General features: G+C 35.1%; 2 protein-coding genes and 1 pseudogene across 4 annotated transcripts in view; 1 reads left to right on the forward strand and 2 right to left on the reverse strand.

The window, feature by feature from the left end:
* SMYD4 (SET and MYND domain containing 4) overlaps window positions 1-20,287 on the reverse strand; it is a 35,162-nt gene extending 14,875 nt beyond the window's left edge. For 2 of the 3 annotated variants that reach the window (XM_039886297.1, XM_039886298.1), the window contains exons 1-5: window positions 19,951-20,287; window positions 18,916-19,061; window positions 9,005-9,149; window positions 5,480-5,569; window positions 3,048-4,194 (exon numbers count right to left, since the gene is read on the reverse strand). In XM_039886297.1, the coding sequence (XP_039742231.1) occupies window positions 3,048-4,194; window positions 5,480-5,569; window positions 9,005-9,149; window positions 18,916-19,049 (1,516 nt within the window). In that variant the 5' untranslated portion in view covers window positions 19,050-19,061; window positions 19,951-20,287. The remainder of the gene's footprint in view (window positions 1-3,047; window positions 4,195-5,479; window positions 5,570-9,004; window positions 9,150-18,915; window positions 19,062-19,950) is intronic. The other variant, XM_039886296.1, reaches the window with a different exon arrangement.
* On the reverse strand, window positions 6-124 carry LOC120621202 (uncharacterized; annotated as a pseudogene).
* Window positions 20,288-20,355: 68 nt separating the features above from the next.
* Window positions 20,356-25,211, forward strand: part of RPA1 (replication protein A1) — a 50,825-nt gene continuing 45,969 nt past the window's right edge. The window contains exon 1 of the mRNA XM_039886300.1: window positions 20,356-20,510. Within this exon, the coding sequence (XP_039742234.1) occupies window positions 20,478-20,510 (33 nt within the window). The 5' untranslated portion in view covers window positions 20,356-20,477. The remainder of the gene's footprint in view (window positions 20,511-25,211) is intronic.

The following is a 25,211-nucleotide window of genomic DNA, read 5'->3' on the forward strand; positions in this document are numbered from 1 at the left end:
TTGTATACCTACAGCACCTGGTCTTCCTAGGCGGTCTCCCATCTAAGTACTAACCAGGCCCGACCTTGCTTAGCTTCCGAGATCAGACAGGATTGGGCTTGTTCAGGGTGGCATGGCCGTAGACAAGCTGCTTCTTTTTAAGAAACAAACTCAGGGAAAACCTTTAACCTTCCCCCTAACTGCCTAAAGGGAATTTAGAGAGCAGATCTGCTCCAGGAGAGAAGATATCATCACAAAAAACTATAATTTAATATTAACTAGTGTGTGATAGACAGAGAGGAACCTAGCAAGGTCCATTTGTTCAAAGTCCTCTCTGGGTCCCCTTGTTAAAGATGATCCAGCAAACATTTATTTACCAAACATTTGCTTTTCCATCTCCACATGAATTGCCTTCCTGTCCTCAAAGTTCCAAACCATAAACCCCTCCTCTCCTTAGCTCCAGAATGGCAAACAAGCTTCAATTGCCCAATGGGTCACATTGGGGGCTATATTCTTATGGCAGCCCCACATGTACAACCACAATAAATTTTAGACATTTTCTCTTATGTGAATTTGTCTTATGTGAATTTGATTATTAGCCTAGCCAGAAGAACTTAGAAAAGTGGGAGGAAAGTTATATTAATGACCTTGACAATATTAATACTAATACTCTGATTAGCTTGTAATTCCTGACATGTCTTACCCAAACACTTTGTTATAGGTGTCAATTTGGTAAACAGAATATAGTTGGATTTCAAATTTTTTGGCCCAATCTGAAAGATTTGCTTAATAGAGTTTAGCCAATTTATATTTACTAGTATAGACTAATTTTTATCATCTTCCTATCTTTTGCTCTGTGAACTGTTTTTTTTTTTTTAATGTTTTTACCCCTCTAGAACAGGGAAGGGTATATAATCCATTTTAAATTTACTAGAATAATGTTACCACAGTGTGTTTTCAATTTTAAAAGTTCTAAGAAGAAGGTAGTAATCACCCATATTTCCATTTTCAGAATTAGTCACTGTTAATTAAGATTTTGGTACTTTGCTTCTAGTGTGTGTGTGTCTATTTAAAACACCATATAAATAAGAATAAATTATGCATTAGATGCATAATTCACCTGATAGCTGAAGCCAGTGCCTCCAATTCTCTTTCCATCATGTATCTATTTCTCTAGTCCACAAAAAATACAGGTATCCCTGGTTATGTATACTGTTACAATCCAAAAATTCACTCTTAACAACTTATGAAAAATTTTACCCAAAATTTGCTATGGAGATAAAAAAATTGAGTGTAAAGAAATGTCAGGCACATGGAGCAAAAACATTTCTTTGACTGTAAAGGGTAGGCCAATGAAGGAAGGTGGATAGAAAATATCTTCTTTTGTCCATATGGTTCTGCCATTCTGCACCAGGGATTCAGTCTGAGTTAGTGGTCATACTATTGTTTACCTGGACAATAGTTTACATAGTTTTCAGACCTTGTGACATTTGTATCTTTTTTTATGTTCTAATAAATACCTTCCAAGCAAGACACAATAGAATCAAGAGTTAGTAATTTTCTGCCATTATAATCTGGAAGCTCATATACTATTTTTTACATTCAGAAAAACAAAACAAAATGAAAAAGATATTTTTAAAAATGCCAGTGAATGTACCCAAGGGAAAACATAATTCTGGAAAAACACTCAACAGATTTATTTCAGAAGATAGCAATGGCTCAAAGAAGCAAAAGAAGGCAGAGAAGAAAGTGGAGACTAGTTTGCAATGTGCTTTCGTAGCAGAATGGGGTAAAGCCAGTGCTATTACTGGATGTTCCATGTGCTTCAAGATGGGGAGGAGAATCTTGCCTAAAAACACCTCTAGTGAAATACCTATATACTGCATAATTTGGCAGCTGAATTAAAATTAAAGATCAAAATCTATCTATCTATCTATCTATCTATCTATCTATCTATCTATCTATCTATCTATAAAAAGGTTGATAGGAAGACCAGGTGCTGCAGGTGTAAAATATTAAAAAAAAAAAAGGCGGGGGATTGTAAACTGACAAGGTCCTTGCAATCTGTGAGGTCAACCAAGGGCTGCCTCGCCTAAAAAAAAAGAAAACTAAAAAAAAAGGTTGACAAAATTCTACATTACTTAATATGAGAAGATCAAGAGCTAAGCATGTATAGTTTAGTTAAGCCATATTTACTATTAATCTGTCTATAAACCCTAGGTTTGGTTAACACCTAATTGCTCCCCTCAATAGTTAATCAGACAATTGAGAAAAATACAATGAACTGATTAAATCAAAAGATATTATCTGCTAAAATGGAGATCATATGATAGAAATACTAGAAACACTATTTCTTTTCTAATAATAGATCTGTTGTTACTACATTCATATTAGAGATATCACTCGTGATGCTGGGCACTTCCAATCTCCCCATCTACCTGAACAGCCTTATCTATAGGATCTGGTTCAGGAAAGTAGGGCTAGGCTACTTTGTGTCTAGAGGTGGCCCCTAGATTGCTGGCCACCTGGCCAGTGGACAGCCCAAACATAGGCTGGTAAACAGCTTATGGTGGTACTGTGTGCAAAGCTGTGCTCGGCCAGATTTAAAACAGAATGAGAAAAAATTCGTCAATTGGAAAAAGAAGAGACAGAGTACCTGAGTCACGTGAGTGAGCTAAGATTCGGATTCCTTAACTACAGACCTTGTTCTTTCTGCAGTCTTTAACTATTTTTCAGTTTTCCTTCACAATACAAAACTAAGAGACTAACAGGTTTTTTACCTTGTATTTTTAGAAACAAATACACCATCTTCGCAACTCCATAAAGTATTTTTAGAAACAAACACATCATCTTCACAACTACTCACTTTACAGATGAGAAAACTGAGGCAGAGTGAGATCAAATAATTTGTTAAGGTCACATTGCTTCTCAGTGGCACAATCGTGATAATATAAGACAGCTGTGTTTTCCCATGAGACCATCCAATCTGTGTCCCTTACAGTTCTTTGTCTCCAAACATTAGCTACATCAAGAACAATATTATAAGGCAGAAAAAGTTTTCTTCTTACCTGTTTGCTGTATGGTAGTTATTGCCTGAGCATTACACTGTAGCTGTAACATGTGTCTCAGCATGGCCACGCCCCAAATATGCAACTCTTGACACAATGCAGGAGCCACTGCTGTTTTTGGCTGAGAGGATTTCGAACCTGTTGTGAGGATCTGTAAACTGGCTGCTTCCAGCTGCCTGCACAGTGCAGAAACACTTAGAGCACAGAGGAATTTGTGCTCTGGGCTATGGTTTTCAGTATGGGGCAAAAGGTTGAAGACAGCATTATAATTATTTTCATACTTCCCATTAATATCACATCCAGGAATTGGGGTTTCAACTGTTTTGTCATTTTTCTCACTCTCCCCTTCCAGGTCATAACTGAATGTTTGCACCAGATTCTTGCTTTCAGGTAAACAGATGTCCTTGTTACTAATATCACCACAAAGCCTCCTTATGACTTTGCCAACATCCTCAAATCTAGCTAAAAGAGTCGACCTCAGGGCAATGTGGCAAAAGACCCCCAGTGTGAGAAGCAGCCCACCTAGAGAGCACTCTATGCTATGGTAGAGGTCCCAGGCCTGCTGCATACACTCTTGGCTACAATATTTGGCATAGCTGCATCCATCACAGGGAACTGTGGCCAAAGTGTGCTTCAAACATCGGTGACAATAGAGGTCCCCATTGGTAACTCTGGTATTCCACTTGCCATCCAGGCCGTAACATAGTGGTGACATTTCTCCAGGGTTAAGGACACTCACAAAAGCATCTTCCCTCACAAGGAGCTCTCCTGGGAGAATATCTTTTGTGGCAATCAGATAGCGGCCTTTTAACGGGTCTATGCATAAGCTGACAGAAGGTGTTGCACTGGAAATTTGTTCATTCTTTTCCCTTAGGTCCATATTCTCAAAGGCTTTGGTTGGAGCTGCTGGGGAGGTTTCTGTGAGAGTCTCCTTTTCTCGTACCTTCATTTTTAGGTGACAGAGGGTTCTCTGTATAATTTTAAACTGGGAAGCTGCTAGGTTACTTTCAAGATCACTGATGGTCTGGCCTGCTTCCTGCAGTCTCCCCAGAGTCACCAGACACTCTGCCTTACGTAACATCATCTTGGGTTGCAGTCTTTCTGGATATCCATGCATCTGTGCTCTGATGATGTCTTGAAGACATGTCTGAAAACAGAAAGGAAATCCCAAAATGATCCTTGGTCCCTACTCTTCAGTATCTACTAAGGTCTTAAAAAAAATCTACAGGAAAGTTAAGGATTATTAAAAATGGAGCAACTACAATCATGTGCTTATTTCTTTAAATCTTATTCTACCATGTGCTCTTTTGAGTGATTAGAAATCCATGCTAAAGAGATTATGTTTAACTAGCTTATCAAATATGTTTTTAAGGAGAAAAGTCTTATAGAGAGAAGAACTGTAATATGGTGAATAAGAGGGCAGTCTTTGAAGCCAAATAGACTTGCATTCCAATACTGACTTTGCCTCTTACTAGCTATATGACCTTGTGAGAGTAACTTAATTTCTCAGTGTCTTAGTTTTCTCACCAGAAAGCAGAGATAATAATACTTCGCAGCATTGAAATAAGGATGAAAATAAGGTAATATATCTAAATAGATGTAAATGTGCCTGGAACCTTATATGTGCTCAATATATAGCAACATTATTATAAGAAGGGAAACAGAAATAACCAATGCAGGGAAGTTATAAAGGGTTAAATGTTTACAAGTTCTTCTAATCACCGTCTTCAGTAGTCCAGGACTTTCTTGCTTAGAGTTAGATTCTTGCTCTTCTTTTTTAGTCCAAAGGGCAATTTAAGTGTGAATTTGTGACTATTCAAATAGTTCTTAATTCTAGGGCATAATTTAAATTTCTGTGGAATTCTGAAATAGATGTATCAAAATGGCATTTTAGAGCTTGTTCTTAGACCTCAGTTAGGGAATAAGAAGAAAGCCACTCATCCAAAGCCTACTTCCTTGTAGGCACACACAGACATTTCAGAGCAGCTTTCACTTATCCACTCAAAATGCATATTGAGGGTGATCTATATTATTGCAGGGATAATCTTGAACATGCTCTACTTATTAAAACAAAAAACTCAAACCAGTAAATAGTTTGCAAACACTTCGAACCTGAAGTATTATTAGCAACTTATCTCACTCACAGCTGATCTCAACACTGAGAACTACTAACCTATTAGATATAATCCATTGCCCTGTGGAATGTGCCATGACTCTCTTGTCAACCAACACTACCCCACATAATCACCTCTGACAGGTAACATGAATCAGGAGAAAGGACAAGTTTGAGAGGACACAATCTGTTTCCAATTCAACCGACTGCAGCATGGCCCAATTTTACTGTTCTAAGGTAGAAGCAGAGATGAAGGCCTAGTCCTCCAGTGAACGCCCTACAGATCCTCTTCGATCACATCAGGCATCCTGATACTCACTTCATACTGACCCAAGTGGAAGAGGGCTGCAGAGCGATTGGCGTAACACAATGAAATGTCCTCAGTGTTAGGCCTTGAATGTGATACTCCCTGCAAAACAACAAACCAGTTAAAGGTATAAATGGAAATTAGCATCTTTACAGATAATAGGAGCCCTACTACTAAAGACTGTATAAAATTGGTAATGTTACTGGATCTCTTTCTGCTTCATCTCTTTCAGCTTCATTTTTAACTACCATAAAGCAAAGCTGCAAAGATCAAGTGAGGAAATAAATATTCGAAGCACTTTGAAGATAGCATCAGACATAGCTTCAGCCACAACAATACTAAAGGCAAATGAAAACTGAGGAACACAATTCTGCACATAACAAAGAGTGAGTGGCACAAAGAGAAATTCACAAAAGAAAAAACACTAATGATACATGGGAAACAAATGGTTAATTCATATACAGATAGCCAGATATATGAAAATGAAAGCAGAAAAGACCTACTCTTTTTCTACCACCAAACTGGCAAAACTTAATAATCATAAAGGTGGTATCTCACATCACTGGAGAAACGAAGAAGATTATTTAATAAAAATATTAGGACAAGTAGGCAGCTACTGAGGAAAAAAATATATATGATAAAACTTTAATTAGGATGAATTCTAAATGGATCAGAATCTTAATGTAAAATAAACTATAAGAGCCCTAGAAGAAACTATAGGAATAGTCTAAAGTGATGTTGGAGTGAGGAATAACTTCCTAGTTATGATACAAAACCCAGAAGTCATAAAAGGCTAATAAATTTGAGCACATAAAAATAAAAAATTTCTTTACAGCAAAAACTAATAAAAGCAGTATCAAAAGACAAACATTGTATTGGAAAAAATATTTGTAACTCATATTACAGGCAAAGGGCTCATTTCTTTACTTTATGAATAGTTCCTACAGATCAATGACAACAAATAATTCAATAGGAAAATAAGCAAATAATATAAACCGTTCTAATGGGAAATAGAGATGGCTCTTAAACGTATGAAAAAATGGTCAACCTTATTCATAATCAGCAAAATGCAAATTAAAACTCTACTGCCATTTTTTACCTGTCAGTTTGGCAAAGAAAAATAAAATTGATACCACACTGAGGTGGCAAAGGAGTAGAATAGTGGGTATTCTCATATGTTGCTGGTAGGAGTGTAAATCGGTCTCCTAATTATGGAGAGCAATTTAGCAATATACATATTTCTTTTAACATATTTGTATATATCTATATCTCCATTGACCCAGCAATACCTCTTCTAGGAATTTATCCTACAGATATAATCATTTATCCTATAGATATGTACAAAATAACATACGTGCAGTTTCTCATCACAGAATTGTTTGAAATAACAAAAGATAGGAAACAACTTAAATACTGGTCTATAGGACACTAATTAAATAAATTACTATTATATCCATATAACAGAAAACCATGTAGTCATAAAAAAAGAATGAGGAAACACTTTATGTACTCATGTAAGAATAATTTAAAGATATTAAGGGAAAAAAGTGCAGTGCTAGAATGTGCATACATTGTTATTTATATAAAAAAAGTATGTGTGTACAGGAGTGGGAGATTATTTGTATTTATTTATAAATGGCAAAGTACCTCTGGAAAGATACATTTAATAGTGATAGCTTCTGGGTACAGGAAACTAGGTGGCTTGGGGACAGAGGAAGTAGAATACACTGTATACTCTTGCACCTTTTGAATTCTAACTATATAAACACATTTCTTATTCAAAAATAAATAGGTAAAATAATAATAATAGAACTATAATAACCAGTATTGCTTAGGATATAGAGGAATGAACATGCCTATATTTTGCTAGAAGAGATGTTAACTAGTTCTTTCCTGGAGTACCGAAGGCTTTAAAAAAGTACATTCAATTGATCCAGCAATTGCTCTTCTAGGAATTTAATCCTAAAGAAATAACAGATGTGTACAAATATTTACATAGAAAAATGCTCCTTGCAGCTTTATGATACAAAATAATCTGCCAACATTACATGTTAAATCAAGTATAGGTTTCTGTTATGGAACACTAAGCCAGCCGTAAAAAATCATGTTCTAGTGGAAAATTTAATAACATGAGAAAATGGTCACAATAAATTGTTGAGGGAAAAAAGCAGGTTACAAAACAGTAAATACACCGTTATCCCAATTTTGTAAAAGAAAAACATATTTTCAGAGGAAAAAGTGGCTGGATGGATATAAGCAAAAATGTTAACAGTACCTATCATTGGTTGAGATTTTTTTTTAACTCTATGCTTCTCTATATTTTCCAAGTAAACATATATTACATTTGCAATCAGACAAAACCAACAAATATTATTTTAAAAAAGAAACAGTAGATTTATAGAAAATTGCAAAGTACCATAATCACCAAAATAGTAGCTTCATGAAATAGGCTCATCTCTCTTTACATCTAGAGCAAACCTTAATTTTTTTTGTCTGATTTCACTTTTTATTTTACATGTTTTCCTTGAGCAACTCCTCATGTGATTACATTTGTGATGCACAGGCATAGAGTGGAAGAAATTAGCTCTGAAAAAGAACTATTAAGCCATTTATCAGTGGATCATTACATCTAATGGATTTTAATTCTTCAGTACTCCCTAATGCTTACATTATTCAACTAAATACTTTGTTATAACATTACAAAGCAGGGCTTTTATCAATTACAGAAGCTGCTGTTGTAGGTCTGATAGTTTTTGGAAAACTAATTCCAAACCTTCAGCATAGGCCTGTTAAAGATTCAGAGTAGGGGTCCACTTTCAAATTTACACTTATTCTTTCAGTATACAAGATCATAGACTCAGTGCAGGGGAGCAATAAGCCCATATTTATCTTGCTTTAAGCCCATATTTATCTATAAAAAGTTAAAGAAAAAAGGCTCTCAGGGATCTTGTTCCAGTTCCTACTATGGAAGCAAGACAACAGGAGCAATAGCCACTATTCCTCAAAATCTAGCTCATTGATGGTTAGCATAGTTTTAAATATTCGTTGATAACCTTCAAAATGGAGTTCAACTGGGCTGTGGCAACTGATCTAACTTTCCTTTCTAACTTAATCTAAATCATACTGGTTGTAGCTATCATCGTGGCTAACCCAAAACCTAGCTGCTCTCTAAATTGGAACTATCAAACTAATAGCCTCATCAGTCATTCAGACAAAAATGGCACACAATTCAACGAGGGCTGACAGACACGAGCAAGGCAGGGAAAGGGGCTCAATAAGTCTATTGCTACAAGATGGCTGAAAGAATACTGGAATAGAAGTTTCTTGATGCAATTCAGGACACATAATACAAACTACCCTTGGTTTCAAAATATAACAGAAGAATTCTGCCAAGTTTTCTTTTTCAAATTCAATCCATAAATTATAGACATAGCTATCACTGGCTACACAATTCAGCAATAAGGCTCTATCTTTTAAAGAAATACGCATTGTTAAATTGTTGAAATAGCCCCTCCTGCTGAGCTGGGGGTGACTTACCTTAGAATACAGCACTGTGGCTCCCATATAATCCTTCTCCTGAAATTTTTTGTTTCCTTCTTCTCTGTAGAAAAGGGGAGCATTGGGGTCCTTTTCCACAAGGTAACCCCTAGAAAGCCTTTTTAAAAACATCTCATCCTCAGATCTTCATGAAGAAACAAAAAAAGCACAAATTTGTTATTTCAAGGAAAGCTCCTAACCATTGCACTTGTAACAGGAGTGACTGCCCGCAAAACACTGGGACACATGAGGTTCTATGTATTATGTAATAGGATTGGTGGCGGATGGGGGGTGGGGAATCTTGTGGTCTCAGAGACATAGGGACTGGAATTTCTATTTAGAGAACAGAGTGTTAATTTTTTATTCTTTACCTCATAATTACTGGCTAATGACCCATTTCTCATCATATATGGAAGCTTGTGAAGAATGACATGGAGTCTTTGCACCAGGGCATCTTCTCCACTTAAACTGTGTTGAAAATACCTGAGCTGAATGTCTGCCAGAGGAGAGGGAGATGGGGGAGGAATCATAAAGTAAATGTAGTGAAATGTTAACATTTAGGGAATCTGAAAGGATATTACACAGCTATTCTTTGTGCTGTTTTTGCAAGTAAATCTGAAATTATTTCAGCCTGAAAATTTTAAAAAAGTACTGTATGCAAATGCTCTATATAATTAATAAGGTTGATCTAATATATAAATACACAAACATACACAAACTGGCAATAGAGAATACATCTTTTTTCCAGTAAGGAGAAATAGTATAGAATAACCTAGACTATACTCTCTGACTACAATACAATGAAGCAAAATATGAATAGCATGGAAACTAAAAATTCTCTTAAGCAATTCTTGAGTCAAAGAGGAATGAAAATCAAAACTGCAGACTGTTTAGAAAGCATTTTTAAAATTGTTGTTTACAAAGACCCACAATAAGAAGTATCTTTTACATTGTGATTCAGTATGATGCACCTGTGTATGTATATATTGGAATTTCATAAAACATTATGTTTGTTATGTATAATAAGTTAATATCAAATGATTTTATTGATATTTAAATAAAATATAGAAAAATATCAAAATAATAAAAAAAATTAGGAAAGTTTTTATCCAATTCAAAGGGTGTGAATGCCTGTCTTAAATTTGTCCCAGTCCAGAAAATATTATATGCACATATTCTCATGTATATATGGTTTACCACAGAATCTGTTTGTTGTTGCTTGTTTTTGTGTTGTTTTAAATTAAATGAAACCTGAAAATCCCATTCAAACAAAAAGGTTAGGGTGAATAGTAATAACAGCCTAAAGAATACCCATTGCCTGACAATGGGTATTCTTTAATCTTAATCCAAAATGATGATAAACTCTATGTTTTTTAATTGTTACAATTAGTATGTAATTAAGACCCAAGCTGCAATAATTCATTCTTTTCTTTGAGTACCAAATTTAACTCAGTAATTAATTTTAAGTTTTGAAAAGCAAAGAGATGTTCTTTTTAATATTTCAAATTTTCTTGAATGTTATGATAAAAAATTTGAGGAAGTGAGATGAAACAATTTTTCTAATTAATTTTATTGTGGTAAAATATACAAAATTTATCATTTTAACCATTTTTAAGCATACAGTTCAGTGGCATTAAGTACATACACAATATTGTGCAATCATTACCACATCTATTTCTGGAACTTTTTCACCATCCCAAACTAGTATAAGCTCATTAAATGATAACTCTCCAGTCTTTACTCTCTGCAGCCCCTGTAATCTCTATTCTACTTTCCGTGTCCATGAATTTATTTATTCTAGGTACTTCAAATAAATGAAATCATACAATGTATGTCCTTTTATGTCTGGCTTATATCACTTAGCATAATGTCCTTAAGGTTCATCCATATTGTAGCATGTACCAGAATTTCATTCTTTTTTATAGCTGAAATATAATCTATTCTATGTATATGCCACATTTTGTTTACCCATTCATCTGTCAATGGACATTTAGGTTGTTTTCATTTTGGCTATTGTGAATAATATTGCCATGAACATTGGTGTGCAAATATCTGTTCAAGTCTCATTTTCAATTCTTTTGGGTATAAACCTAGAAGTGGGATTGCTGGATCACATACTAATTCTATTTTTAATTTTTTGAGTAACCGCCACATTGTTTTCAATAATGGCTGTATCATTTTACATCCCAAACAACAGTGTACAAGGGCTCCAATTTCCCCATACTCATCAACACTTGTTAAAGTGTTGGGGGTTTGTTTTGATAGCAGCCACCCTAATGAATGTGAGGTGGTATCTTACTATCATTTTGATTTGTATTTCCCTAATGATTAGTGATGTTAAGGACATCTTTTCATGTAATGGCCATTTATATCTCTTCTTTGGAAAAAATGTCTACTTAAGTCCTTTGCTCATTTTTTAATTGAGTTTTTGTTGTTGTTGACTCTTAGGTGTTCTCTGTATAGTCTGGCTATTAATCCCTTATCAGATATGATTTGCTAATATTTTTCCCATTCTATGGATTGCTTTTCACTCTGTTAATATTGTCATTTGATGCTTAAAATGTTTTAATTTTCATGAAGTCCAATTTGTCTATTTTATCTTTTGTTGCCTGTGCCCTTGGTATCATATCCAAGAAATTGTTGCCAAAGCCAATATCAAAAGCTTTTGCCTTATGTTTTCTTCTAAGAGTTTTATAGTTTTAACTCTTAAGTCTTTGAGCCATTTTGAGTTAATTTTTGTAGATGGTATAAGATAAAGGTCCAAATTTGTTCTTTAGCACGTAGATTCTAATTAGGAAGCAGACAGAAAGGAGCAAGTTCCTTCTTCTTCAGGCTTGCCTTCTCTCTTTAGAATTGTAGAGAGGCAAAAGCCTCTCATGTAGTCAACTGGCAAAGCAGAAAGTCCCAGCCCCAGCAAAGAGTACAGAAGATTGGAGCTGAGAAACAACAGCTTAATAACTCACACACATTCATATATACACATTTTCCCCCTAAAGCATTTGAAAGTAAGTGCAGACATCATGGAAGTTCACCTGCTAAGAATAAGAACATTCCCCTATATCCTGATATCATAATATCATTATGACACTTAAAAAATTGATGCTAAATCAAATACCATTTAAATTTTTCCATTATTCCTAAAATGTCTTTTACATCTTTTTTTCTTTTTAACTGAATTTGTTATTTCTCTTTAGTCTCTTTTGAGATAGTCTCATACCTTTTTTGTTTTTCATGAATAATTTTTTGAAGACTCAAGGCCAGGAAAATGTTCCACATTCTGGTTTTATTTCATTGCTTCCTCATAATTAGATTCACATTAAATAATTTTTGTCAAGACTATAAGTACATAGTTAAATCTGTATTCATCTTGTTTCAAATCAGGAGACACGTATGTTAAGTAGTTTTCACTATATGTGATGCTAAGTCTGATCACTTGGTTAAAGTAGTGACTATTGGATCTCTGCAATATAAAGATACCTTTCCCATTGTACTTAATAAGTAATCTATGGGGCCATACTTTGAGACCATGTGAATAACCTGATTCTCAATGATTTTTCTTCTAATGGTTTTAGCATTCATTGACAATCATTGCTAGAGTCAGTTATTACACTGAGGGTTATAACATAGTGGTTTTCTAATTCTATCATTACAAATTTATTAATTGACATTTCTTCTATAAAGACAAGTGTTTCCTCCTTTCCTTCTTTTACTTATTTATGTATTTATTTGAGTATCACCATGGACTTTTAAAAAATTCATTGTTATAAACCATTACATCATTACATTTTTTGATGCTCAAATTGTCCAGTAGGAACCTCTGCAGACTGGTTCCTATGTTCTTTTTCACATCAATCTATTAGTCTTTGAGCACTTCCTTTCTTTCTGGCACCATAAGATATTCCAGCTGAATCAGTACAAAATCAAAACAAACTATAAGGCAATGAGTGTGGATAATGAGTCTGTTAAGGATTCCCTACCACACTGTAGATTATCAATTGGAGTGAAGTCATTTGTCTCAAAAGGTCTTTAATATTGATGAAAGGCATCAAATTTGGTAAAACATTCCTCAAAGACTATAAATGGTAAGAAAGAAAAGTATATGCCTGGCTTTAAGTTTTAAAGGCTCAATTCATATTTTTATTTAATTGGCATGCACATGGAGATTAGAAGTTTGAATCTTTTTTGGTCACTTTAGATGATGATTGAATAGCCTTAAAAACAGCTCTTCAGAGCTAAATTTTTTTTGCCATCCCTCTAACTTGTTCTTAAGTAGTCTGAAGATACACAGAATAAAATGAAGGCAGTTATTAACTCCAGAGGAAATAAGATTTGTACAAGAAAGGAAATGTAATTCGAAGTATACTTCATGGTTCATGTAATATTTACATACACATATGATGTATGTATTGAATATTGGTTTAACCAATATCATGTTCTATTGGTTATGTTATATTATAAATTATAATACAGTTATAATGGGAGAATGAGAGGAAAATCAAGTATATACATACATGTGAGTTCAGGGTAAGAGAGCTAAATTTGACATCTAAAACTAAAAATTCAAGAAACAACAGTATTAGCATACTATTTAGTACTATGAAACTAAATGCCTGAAGAAACAGTTAAAATAATTTAAAATAGCCTCTGGAGAATAGAAATGAAGAAGAGTGAGACAGAGGGTTGTTGTTTTTCTTTATAGGCTTTGAAGTACTATTTGACTTCTTACATTATATGCATATTATTCTGATAGAAATGGAAAATCTTTCTACTTAATAAGGCACCAGGTCTACACAGGTTTACAGGATTTTTCTACCAGCTTTTAGGAACTAAATAATCCGTACATTATATAAACTATTTCAGAGCAGAGAGAAAGATGGGATGCTCTCAAATTTATGCTATGAGGCTACCGTAACTGTGATACCAAGAGTTGACACATAGAGCACAAAAAAGAACATGTAGGCTAATATGATTTATGAACATAGATGTAAAAATTCTAAAAATAACATTAGCAAATTGAATCTGGCTATGTGTTAAAAGAATGATAGATGATAACCAAATAGTTTATCTCTAAAACAGTTCAACTTCAGTAAATCTACTGATGTAAACCCTACATTAACAGATTAAAGGAGAAAAAGAAAATGATCGTTCCTCCCAAAATAGCTCAAAAGAGTGTTGATAAAATTGAACATCTATTTATGATAGGATATAGGACAATTTCCTTAAACTGAAAAAGGTATGTACTATTAAACCCATGGCAAATGTTCTAAATGGCTTTTACTAGTCAACATTGCACTGCAGGTCTAACTAATGCTATGATAATTAAAAAGTAAAATAAGAAATACAAATATTGGAAAGGAGGATTACTATTTGCAAATATAGCCATTTACCTAAATATTCTAAGTAGACTGACCTAAATAGGAAGAAATAATGTGAATGTACAGTTAGGTGACCCAAATGATAATATGATTTAAAATTCCTGGCCTTTATTTACACCACCAATCATCAGAGAATGTAACTGGGGGGAGAGGGGGAGTCTTATTGACAATAACAACAAAAATCTTAGATAAGTAAGAATAAATCTAAGAGGAAATGTTCAAGATCTACATAAAGAAAACAATAAAATTTTACTTAAGGGCATAAAAAACCCCTAAACAAATGGCAAGACATACTATTTACTTGGAAATTATGAGGAAATTTAGTATTTTGTAACCATGTCAAGTCTCCCTAAATGAATCTATAAATCCAACACAACCCCAATCAAAAACCCAGCGACATTTTTATGGAACTTGACAGTCGATTCTCAAGTTCACATGGGGAAAATGTATACAAAATAGCCAAGATAGTCTTGAAAATCTTGAAAAAGAATAATAGACTTGAAAATCTTGAAAAAGTATGTGTGTGTGGGAACCCGGTTTACCAGATATCAAAGCCACATTTGTACTAGACTTTCTTGCTTTTGACTGCTCCTTTTCAGTATGTCTGGTAATGAAATCTCAGAGGAGAAATCATTCCTTGTGGTTGAAGTAGGGTTGACTTCAGTTTCGTAAAAGGACTGGGCATGTGATACAGGCCTGGCCAATCAGAGGAGCCCTACCCCACCCCTTTGGTTGAAGGGATGCTCAGGTAATCAAAGTTAGATTGATCAGGATCCAACCCAGATCCTTTCAGCCAAAACTCTCAAGAAAGATGCCCTCTTTCCTTGTGGTTATGAAGTTATCAGGATGTACCCAGGGTTACCAATAGTTATAGTGTCCATTGGGTGGAAAGAGTCTGTCTGACCCTATGTGAAGAGATAACAAAGAATCTGATGACATCATCTGAGCCCCTGGATACAACTCTGTTTGAAAATAGATCTGTCTTTGGATATCCTAGTTTTATAGTCTATAAATTTCCCAATTTGAGCCAGATTTCTGTTGCTTGAAAGTGACAGAATTCTAATACGCTATAAAGTCACTAATTAAAACCTTTTGGTTTTGGCATAGAAATAGAGTCTAGAAACAAATTTATGGATAAGTAGGAACTTAATTTTTAATAAATGTAGCATTTTGAAGCACTGGGGAAAGGATGAACTATTTGATAAATGCTATGGAAAAATTATCTGAAAAAAAATCAGAATACTCCCTCACATCATACACAAAAATAGGTTCCAGGTGGATGAGAGAGCTAAAATGAAATTGCAAAAGTACAAAAAATGTTAGAAGAAAATAAAGAATATTTTTATAATCTTGGAGTAGACAATCCTAAGTAAGACACATAATCCAGAAGCCATAAAAGAAAATGATAGACATGGCTGTATAAAAGTTAAAACATATACACACAATTTTTATACAATGCAAGACACCATAAGTCAAGTAAAAAAAGATAATAATAGACTAAGATAAAAATTAGTAACATATATAGCAAAGAATTACACAGCCAGATTTAAAAAGATCTCCAATAAATTAATAAAAGACAGACAACCCACTAGAAAAATGGGCAAATGATACAAATGAACAATTCACAGAAAAAATATAAATGGGCTAGAACATCAGAAATAGTGCATTACTTCACTAGTAATCAGAAAATGCAAATTAAATGAGATTATTTTGTCCTATGGTTGGCAAAATTAGAGACAGTTGCTTTCTAATGTTGGTGAGGATATAGGAAAATAATTTTCTAATGTTGGTGAGGATAAAGGCATACTGTTTATGGTAGACTGGTAAAGCCTTTTTGGAAGACAAATTTATTCAATTTAAAATGCTCGTAACCATTGATGCAACAATCCCTCTTGTAAGAACCTATCTTAAGTTCTAAATATACAAAAACATAAAAATTGTCACTGCAGCATTGTTTGTAATAGTAAAAAAAGAAAAATCCAACCTAGAAATAGTGTAACTGCCCATTAATATGGAAAAGAATAACTAAATTATGGCACATTACACTAGCAATATCATGTGGTTGCTAAAAAAATTAAGGTGTGATGTTGGAAAAACCTCACAGAACAAAAAGTGAGAGTAAAAAAAGGTGTGCATATTTATCTACAAATGAATGAGAATATATAAAAAGAACTAGAAAGACACCGTGGTAGTTTCTGGTATGCAGATAAAATGTCAACTTTGAACCTGAAACATATGTGTTTATGTATCTGTATATAGATAAGGCTCTCATTTGTGTTATATTGAACATTAACATGTGCCAGTTTCTGAACTAAGAGCTTTATACACGTTACCAAACTGTCATTCAATAAGTATTTACTGAGTACCTGTTTTTTAACACTGCACTGCTCTTATCTACAGAAAGAAGAATACAGACAAGATCATGGAGCTTATAGACTAGTAGTGAAGACTGACATTAATCAAATAATTACACAAATATAAAAAAGGAAGGTATACAGTGTTATATAAGAAAATGAAGATGACCTAGCTAGGATTCAGGGAAGTCTTTCCTGAGGAAAGATTTGTCTAATCCTGAAGAATGAGCAGAATTAGTTCTCAGGGTATGGTGGAGTAGAGAGGAGCTAAGAAAAGCATTTCAGGCAATAGAAATATAATAAGTGAAGGCCATGTGGCACAAAAAGGCATAATGCATATCAAGAACTGAAAGAAGGCCAACATGTTTGAAAAGGGAGTGTGGTGAAAGAGGAGGCCAGAGAAATAGGCAGTAAGAATTTTAGTCTTTATTGTAAGAGCAAAAGAAATTCCTGAAAGGTTTCAAGTGAGATTAATATATCTTATTTGTGTTTTTAAAAATGATTCCTGTTGTGGTATAGAAAATAGTTTGAAAGTAGGCAAGGTTGGATATAGGAAATCGGTCAAGAAGCTATTTTAATTGTCTAGTTACTTATAGTACTTTAGATTAGGAAAGTAAAGGGGGTGCATTCATTTTTTGTTGCTGCTGTAACAAATTACCACAAAATTAGTGGCTTAAAACAAAAATTTATCTTATAGTTTGAAGGGCAGAAATCTGATATGGGTCTGAATGTGCTAAAATCAAGGTATTGGTTGGAATACATTCAGGTTCTAGGGTAGAATCTGTTTCCTTGCCTTTTCCAGTTTCTAGAGGCTGCCTACATTCTTCGGCTTGTGGATTGCTTTCTCTATCTTCAAAGCCAGCAATGTTGCATCTCTCTGACTATCTTCCATAGTCACATCTCCCTCTGACTCGTCTCTTTATTTTCTGCTTTTAAGGACTTGCGATTACAATGGGCTCACCTGTATAGCCAGGCTACTCTCTTAAAATTGGCTGATCAGTAACATTAATTTCCCTTTTCTATGTAACCTAACATATTCACAAATTCCAGAGATTAGGACATGGACATCTTGGGATGTATTATTCTGCCTAATTTATGGTGAAAGGGAGAGAACTGACTTGATTATAAATTTATATTTTTTTTTGTGTGGTTATCCTAGAGGTTACAAAATGAATCCCTGATTTATTACTATCTTGTTAGTACTTTTACCATTTCCCAAACAATACAAGAACTTTACAACAATTTAACTCCATTTACCTATTTTCCCCTTTATAGCACTGTTCTCATATCTTCTGAATGGTTTAGTTTGCATTTACTTTTGCAAGGTATTTTCATTAGGCTTAGAATTCTAGGTTGGCAAGTTTTGTTTGCTTTGTTTGCTTTGTTTTCCTTTCAGCGCTTTAAATGTGTCATTTAATTGTCTCCTGGCTTCCATAGTTTCATTGAAGAAATCAGTCATTAATCTTATTTTTACTCCCATAAAGGTAATGTGTCTTTTTTCGTCGGTTGTTTTTAAGATTTCCTCTTTTTTTTTTTCCCTTTAGTTTTTGGCAGTTCAAGTCTGCTGTGCCTAGATGTGACTTTATTTATGTTTACACAGTTTGGAACTTGTTGAGCTTCCGGAATTTTGGGGTTGATATCTTTAATCAGTTTTAGAGACTGTAGCATGTAATAGGTGATCAATAAAAATTCACTGAATGAAGTTGTAGGAAACTCTTGTTTCAGATATACACATATATGTGTGTGTGTGAGTGTATGTACCAGGTTGTGATGTAAAATATTTCTTACTGAAGAGTGTAGTCAAGAGAGTTTGAAAAATACCGGGTTATACTATATGACCTTTAAGGTCCTTTCCAAATTTGAGTGGTTATGAATTTCTATGTGCAGCTAACAAATCTCATCTACTACCTTTGGGTGATGGCAAAGTTCACAGTCTAGTGATTATAGCAAGCCACTGATTATTGAAACATAATATTGACACTGAAAAAGCAAAATAGCATCCCTATTTTTCCTATCAGAGTAGGTTAGAAAACACTGGAAACAGCAAAAACTGCTGAATGACCTAAAATATAAAAGTCTCGATTTAATCTTTCCATCACAAAGAGATATAATTTGAGAGCAAATGACAAAAGGGAACATTTTCCAAATCAAAATTTCCCTGCTAAAGCTTTCATTCACTTACTGAAGAAGCGAAGAGGAGTGAAGAAAGATATCACTCAAAGTCTCTGCTGTAGAAATTGAAACCTGAATGGACTTCGGGAGCAAAGACCACTTCTGAAGTAGGTATGATTTCCACTCATCCACAGGCAGATCCATGCCACTTTAAATCTATAAAATGAATAAGCAAATAAGAAATTCAGATCTCTATAATTTTAGAAAATCAAGATTTCATTCCAGCAAGCATGAAGCAACAATCAATTCTTGTGGTCTTTTGCTATAGTTGTTTACATGTTGAGGAAGATTCTATATTCTCTCACACCAATTCACTCACCATCCTTTCATTCAGAAATATTCATTGTAAGCCTGCTTTGTTCCAGGCACCATGCTGGAGGATTTGACAGCAACCATCTTGGTCCTCTTAGACCTCTACCTACCCTAGTTGCTCAAGTCAGAAACTGAGAGACATCTCAGATTTTTCTTTCTCTCTCCAGCAACTATCAACAAATATTTCTATCCCTTAGATAGTTCAGTTTTTCCTTTCAATCTCCAGGTAATTTTAGTTCAAGCTCTCACCATGCCTTGTCTGGCATTCTTTCCAGTGTCATAACTAGTCTCCATGCTTTCAGTCTGCCTCACCCCCCAACTTAATCTACCCCCCACACTGAGACAGATGTCAGTACTCTGATTCAAATTCATCAATGCTCCTCCTAGCATTTAGGAAAACCCAGTACAAACTCTTCATTATTTGACCTTTGGCTCTTTTCTAATGCTCAAGTCTTGCTTCTTCCTATGTTACTATCGTGAGCTACGCAAAGCTATCCTTGGCTTGCCAGGCTATTATTCATCACTTTAGTTTTTGTATAGGCTATTCATTTTGGGGGGAGTATCCCTACTTTCACTTGGCATCCATCACATAAACTTCCACACATCTTTCAAGACTCATTTCAAATGGCACTTCCTCCGGGAAGCCTCCCTTGATGTTTCATTTGTGATTCCAGCACACTTTGTCTCTCTCCGGGAGTCCATACCGTGTGTACCTTGAGCTAGGGCTACTTACAGAGGAAACTCCCGGGACTATGTTCTCCTCTGAGGGCAGGAACTGGGTCTTATTTTCCTTCAGAAACTCCCACTGTGCTAAGCTCAGGATCAAGTCACTGCTTCGACGACATTTAGCAGCAGGGTTATCAGGGAGCAGCTCTAACTCTCCTCTGGGCTACGAGTCCGTCTGCCCGCCAAAAGCCGAGCGGAATATGTTTCCGAGAGCCCGCTAGCAGAGCACCCGGAACTGCTCCACCCGCGCCCTTTAGCTCCGTTCGCGTCACCCTTGGCGCGCCCCGCAACTAGGCTCTCGGCCCTTAGGCCCTACCATCCCGCGACTAGGCCCCGAATTTAGGATGGTCACGTGGGCATCCGCCAATGCAGTGGCTGCTCAGCCCCTAGGCCCGCCCCTGTGCCGTGCGCACGTCGAGAGGCGGAAGTGGCGTAGGCGGCTCCTAAGACCAATTGCTTTAGTGCGCGGCGGATCCCGGGAGTAAAGGCTGGGCAGCAGAGGATCCGAAGCGCGGGAGTTGGAGCAGCGTAGTCATGGTGGTCCACCTGAGCGAAGGGGCCATTGCGGTGAGGAGATGCCTGCGAACCGGGCTGGAGGGCCGGAGTGGTTGTCGGCCCTGGTGCTGTGCAGAGTGGAGAATGGGGAGAGGAACTGGGGGTTCGTGGGCGTGAACGCGAGAGGAAGATGTAGCAGGAGTGGAGGAACCGCCGGGTGACTCTGCTAACATCACCCTTTCTTGAAAGGATTTTTCCCATATTTTAAACATGCTTAACGTTTTCCTCCTTAAGAATACGAAGCAAAATAAACTCTTGATCTTGAACGCCCCCCCCCCATCTCTCTCCGGAGGCCACTCTCTGTCTCCACCCTTCCCCCATCCTCATCCAAACTTCTCAAGTTGTTTTCAGCAGTTTAATTCCCTTACCTCCCATCAATCCTTTAAGTCGCTCCAGTCAGTCACCTCCTTGATCTCTGTACAAATAACTTTGAATGAAATTTGCAGAGCCTCCAAGTTGCTAAATCTAACAAAACACTTTTCGGTTTTCAATTTACCAGTTAGCAGCGTTTGAGTCTTCGAGCTTTGCATCCTTCTGATGACAATCTCTTCTTGTGGTTTCTGTGGCTCAGCTTAGCTGGTCTTTTCCTATCTTATTTGCAGGTTCCTCTTAGTAAATTTTGTTGACTCAAGGCCGTCTTTTCGAACCAAGACAATCTCATTACCATCTATATGTTAATTGCTCACAAATTTCTTTGTCTAAAGCCACCTTTACTCTGAAAGCCAAACCTCTATAATCTGCCTATTTAATATCTCAAAGACATTTAAAACTCAGCATGTCCTAAAGCAGATCCATTATCTTCCTGAATCTGGGCTTTTTGGTGTTCTCTATCTGGATGAATTGCACCATTATTTATTAAGTTATGCTAGCCAGAAATTGAAGAATTATTATTCTTACATCACCCCGAATGTTCAGTCCATCACCATGTCTAGTGTAATTTACTTCTATATATATTTCTTAACTCCCATCTACTCTCCATCCACACTGGCACTGTCACCTTTTGCCTGTATCAATCACTTCCACTCAGCATACCCTCCTCTCGACATTTCCATTATAACATATTCCCAACTTGTTCTCTCCTCCTTTCCAGCCTCTTTTTTTTTTTTTTTTAATTTAAATTCCTGGTATATTCCATACTCTTGCCTTCCACAGGGTCTTTGATAATTCTTTCCCCACTCCCCACTGCCTACTGCCTAGGTGGTTTTTCACTCTGCTCTTACAGCAAACAATCTTCAAATCTCAGCTCAGTTGTTAATTCCTCAGAGGAGCTTTCCTTGACTTCCCTTGCTAGGCTAAATTCCTTTTATTTTGAGACCCTGACTTCTGTTCATTCACTTATTAGTTGTTTTGGGCAAGATACTGAACTCTGCCTTTCTTCTCTAGAGCCTATTACCTAAGGTTAGTGTGAGGATTGAGTTATTACATTTAAAGTGCTTAGCCCATGTCTGATACATAGTAAATGCTCAGCATATGTTACCTATTATTGATAATCACAGATGAAAATTTTATTTATTGATTGATTTGATTAAGATCAGTTACTTTCTGTCTCCCCTACTGAACCGTACATTCTTTTAGTGAAATTATGTCTGTTTTCTTGCTCAACATAGTATTTCCAATACCTGGGACCGTGCTGGCAGGTTTTAGGTGCCCAATAAATGTTTGCTAGTTGCATATGTGGCAGTGAAAAGAAAGGGACAAGGATGAGTGGGGAAGAAAGAGAGCTTGGGGGAAACAGGAAGGGGAAGAACAGTTGGAGTGAGTGAACATTTTAATAAATGGGAATATTTAGACCTGGGAAGTGATTGCAAATTCTTGTCCTCATTTACCTTATAGCTGCTACCTTGTGCTTTTAAGACAAATTAGAGGGAGTAGGAAAAAAATTAAGAACAGCCCTTCACTTTTAAAAAAATGATCACAGGCTTTTTAAAATATAAATGTTTTGCTTGGTTTTTGCTCTATTCAGAATTTTAGAAACATTTCCAGTGTCAGGTAAAGTATTACTTAGGTTTTATTAATAAATGACAAAATTTTTGCATGTGTTTGTGGTGACAGAGTGTGGAGAACCTTGGTCATCTTCAACTGTTAGCTAAAGCAGGTAGTACCATCTTAGTTTAAAAGACACAGGCCTAAAAGAGTAAGCAACTAATACACAAATAGTAGAGGCATTTTGGGGAAGAGCTAACATCATAGAGTAAGAGATAATTAATGGAACTATTGTGGTAAGTAGAATAGATAGCATTTATATCTTAAGTAATTAGGTAATGTAAAGAATGGGGAAGAGAACTAATGTTTTTGACCATTTCCAATGTGCCAGATACTTACTTTATGATAGTCGATACTTACAGTAACCCTCTAAGGTAGATTTTATCATTACTTCCATTTTACAGTTGAGATTAAAGTGGAAAGAAGTTAAATAATTTGTTAATGAAGTGAGGATTCAAATGCAAGTCCCCTTGACTATTGCATTCTATTGCCTTGTATTTTTATTAGCAATGTTAATTTGGAAAATTTGAGGCGATTTTATCTTAAGTGTAGATGTTATGCTGTATGTCCCAGAAAAGAATAAATGCTATATTTGGTATTTATGATGACACATTTTAAGTTAAAAAGAATAATGAAGTAGTACATGCATGTGGTTTTAAAATAGAACGGAAAGGTGTTCTATGAAATTATGGACTTTCTGCCCTTTACCCCAGTTTGTTCCCTAGAAACAACTTTAAAAAAAATCACCTTTATTTAAGTTTAATTTACATATAATAAAATATACCTATTTTAAGCATACAGTTTGATGAGTTTTGATGTGTATACACCCCTGTAATCACACTACCCCAGTCTCCTGTGCCTTCCCCATTTCCGCCCTTATCCCAGGCAATCACTATAGGTTTGTTTTGACTGTTCTAAAATGTCATGTAATTGTAACCAAATAATATGTACCCTTTGGTTTATTCATTTATTTATTCAGCAAAATGGCTTTTGCAGTTTATTCATATTTTAGCATTTATGTCTTTTTATTGCTGAGTAGTATTGTATGAATAAACACGATTTGTTCTTGGACATTTGGGTTATTTTCATTTTGGGGCTATTATGAAAGAAGATACTTTGAACATTTATGTACATTCTTTTGTGGAAATGTTTTCATTCCTCTTGAATAAATACCTAGGAGTGCACTTGCTAGGTTGTATGGTTGAATATTTAATTTCATAAGAAATTGCCACATCGTTTTCCAAAGTAGTTATGAGAATTCTAGTTGCTCCATATCTTTGCCAGCTCTTAGTTTTGTCAGTCTTTTTAACTATTCTAATGAATGTGTAGTGTTATACCATTGTAATTTTAATTTCTGTTTTCCTGATAAATGATGATGTTGAACATCTTTTTATGTGATTTCTGGTCATTTGTATGTCTTTTGTGGAGAGTCTGTTCAAATCTTTTGCCTACTTTATTTATTTATTTTTATTTATTTATTTAAAAATCTTGCCCATTTTAAAAATCAGGTTGCGTTTTTATTAATTAGTTGTAAGAATTTTTTATTCTGGATGTCTTTTGTTAAATATAAGCATCACATATATTTCCTCCCAATCTGAGATTTGCCTTTTCATTCTTCTATGATGTTTTTGAAGAGCAGTTTTAAATGTTGAAGAAGTCTCATTTGTCATTTTTTTCCCCTTTTCTGAATTGTATTTTTGTGTCCTAAGAAATCTTTGCCTGTCCCAGGGTCACAAATCTTTTGTCTTGTGTTTTCTTCTAGAAGTGTTGTAGTTTCAGTTTTGATTTCGGGTCTATAGTCCTTTTCAAGTTTACTTTTTAATATATAGTATACAGATCATTTTTTTCCCATTCAAATATTGTTATTCCAGCACCATTTGTTGAAAAGACTATAATGTTCCATTGAATTATGTTGTCACCTTTGATAAAATTTGTGTATGTGTGGTACTGTTTTTGGAATGTCTCGTCTCTTTGCTGTATGTGTTGATGCTTACACTAATACCACATTGTCTTAACTCATTTACAGTACGTTCTGAAATTGGGTAATGTAAACTTCATAGCTTCATTCTTTTTCGAAATTGCTTTACTGACTCTAGGTACTCCACATTTTCATATACATTTTAGAAAGCTCGTCAATTTCTAATACAGCCTGATGGTATTTTGATTGATATTATATTGCATTTATAATTTATTTTGGGGTCAGTTGACATCTTGCAAACATTGAGTCTTTCAAACCAATCTTTTATTTAGGTTTTCTTTAATTTCTATGTGTTTTGTAGTTTTCAGTGTGCAGGTCTTGCGTACATTTTATTAAATTTATTCCTAGGTATTTTATTTTTCATGATATTAAAATGTTTTTAAAGTTTTCATTTTCCAGTTTATTAGCAGTATCTAAAAATACAATTGATTTTGCCATATTAATCTTATGTCTTACAAACTTGCTGAATTCACTTACTAGTTTTTGTAATGTAGATACCTTAGGAATTTTTATGCACATGATCATATCTGCAAACACAGCTTTATTTCATCCTTTTCAGTCTTTTTGCCATTTCTTTTTCTTGCCTTATTGCATTCATTAAGACCTCTAAAGTCATATTTATAAAGGTAATGAGAGCTATATCTTTATCTTCTTCCTGATCTTAAAGGGAAATTAGTCTTTTGCTATTAAATATGATGGCAGCTATCAGTTTAAACCTTTCTTCTATTTCTAGTTTGCCAAGGCTTTTTTAT

This window comes from Pteropus medius, unplaced genomic scaffold (genome assembly GCF_902729225.1).
Source record: "Pteropus medius unplaced genomic scaffold, Ma_sr-lr_union100, whole genome shotgun sequence".
NCBI classification, from domain to species: Eukaryota; Metazoa; Chordata; class Mammalia; order Chiroptera; family Pteropodidae; genus Pteropus; species Pteropus medius.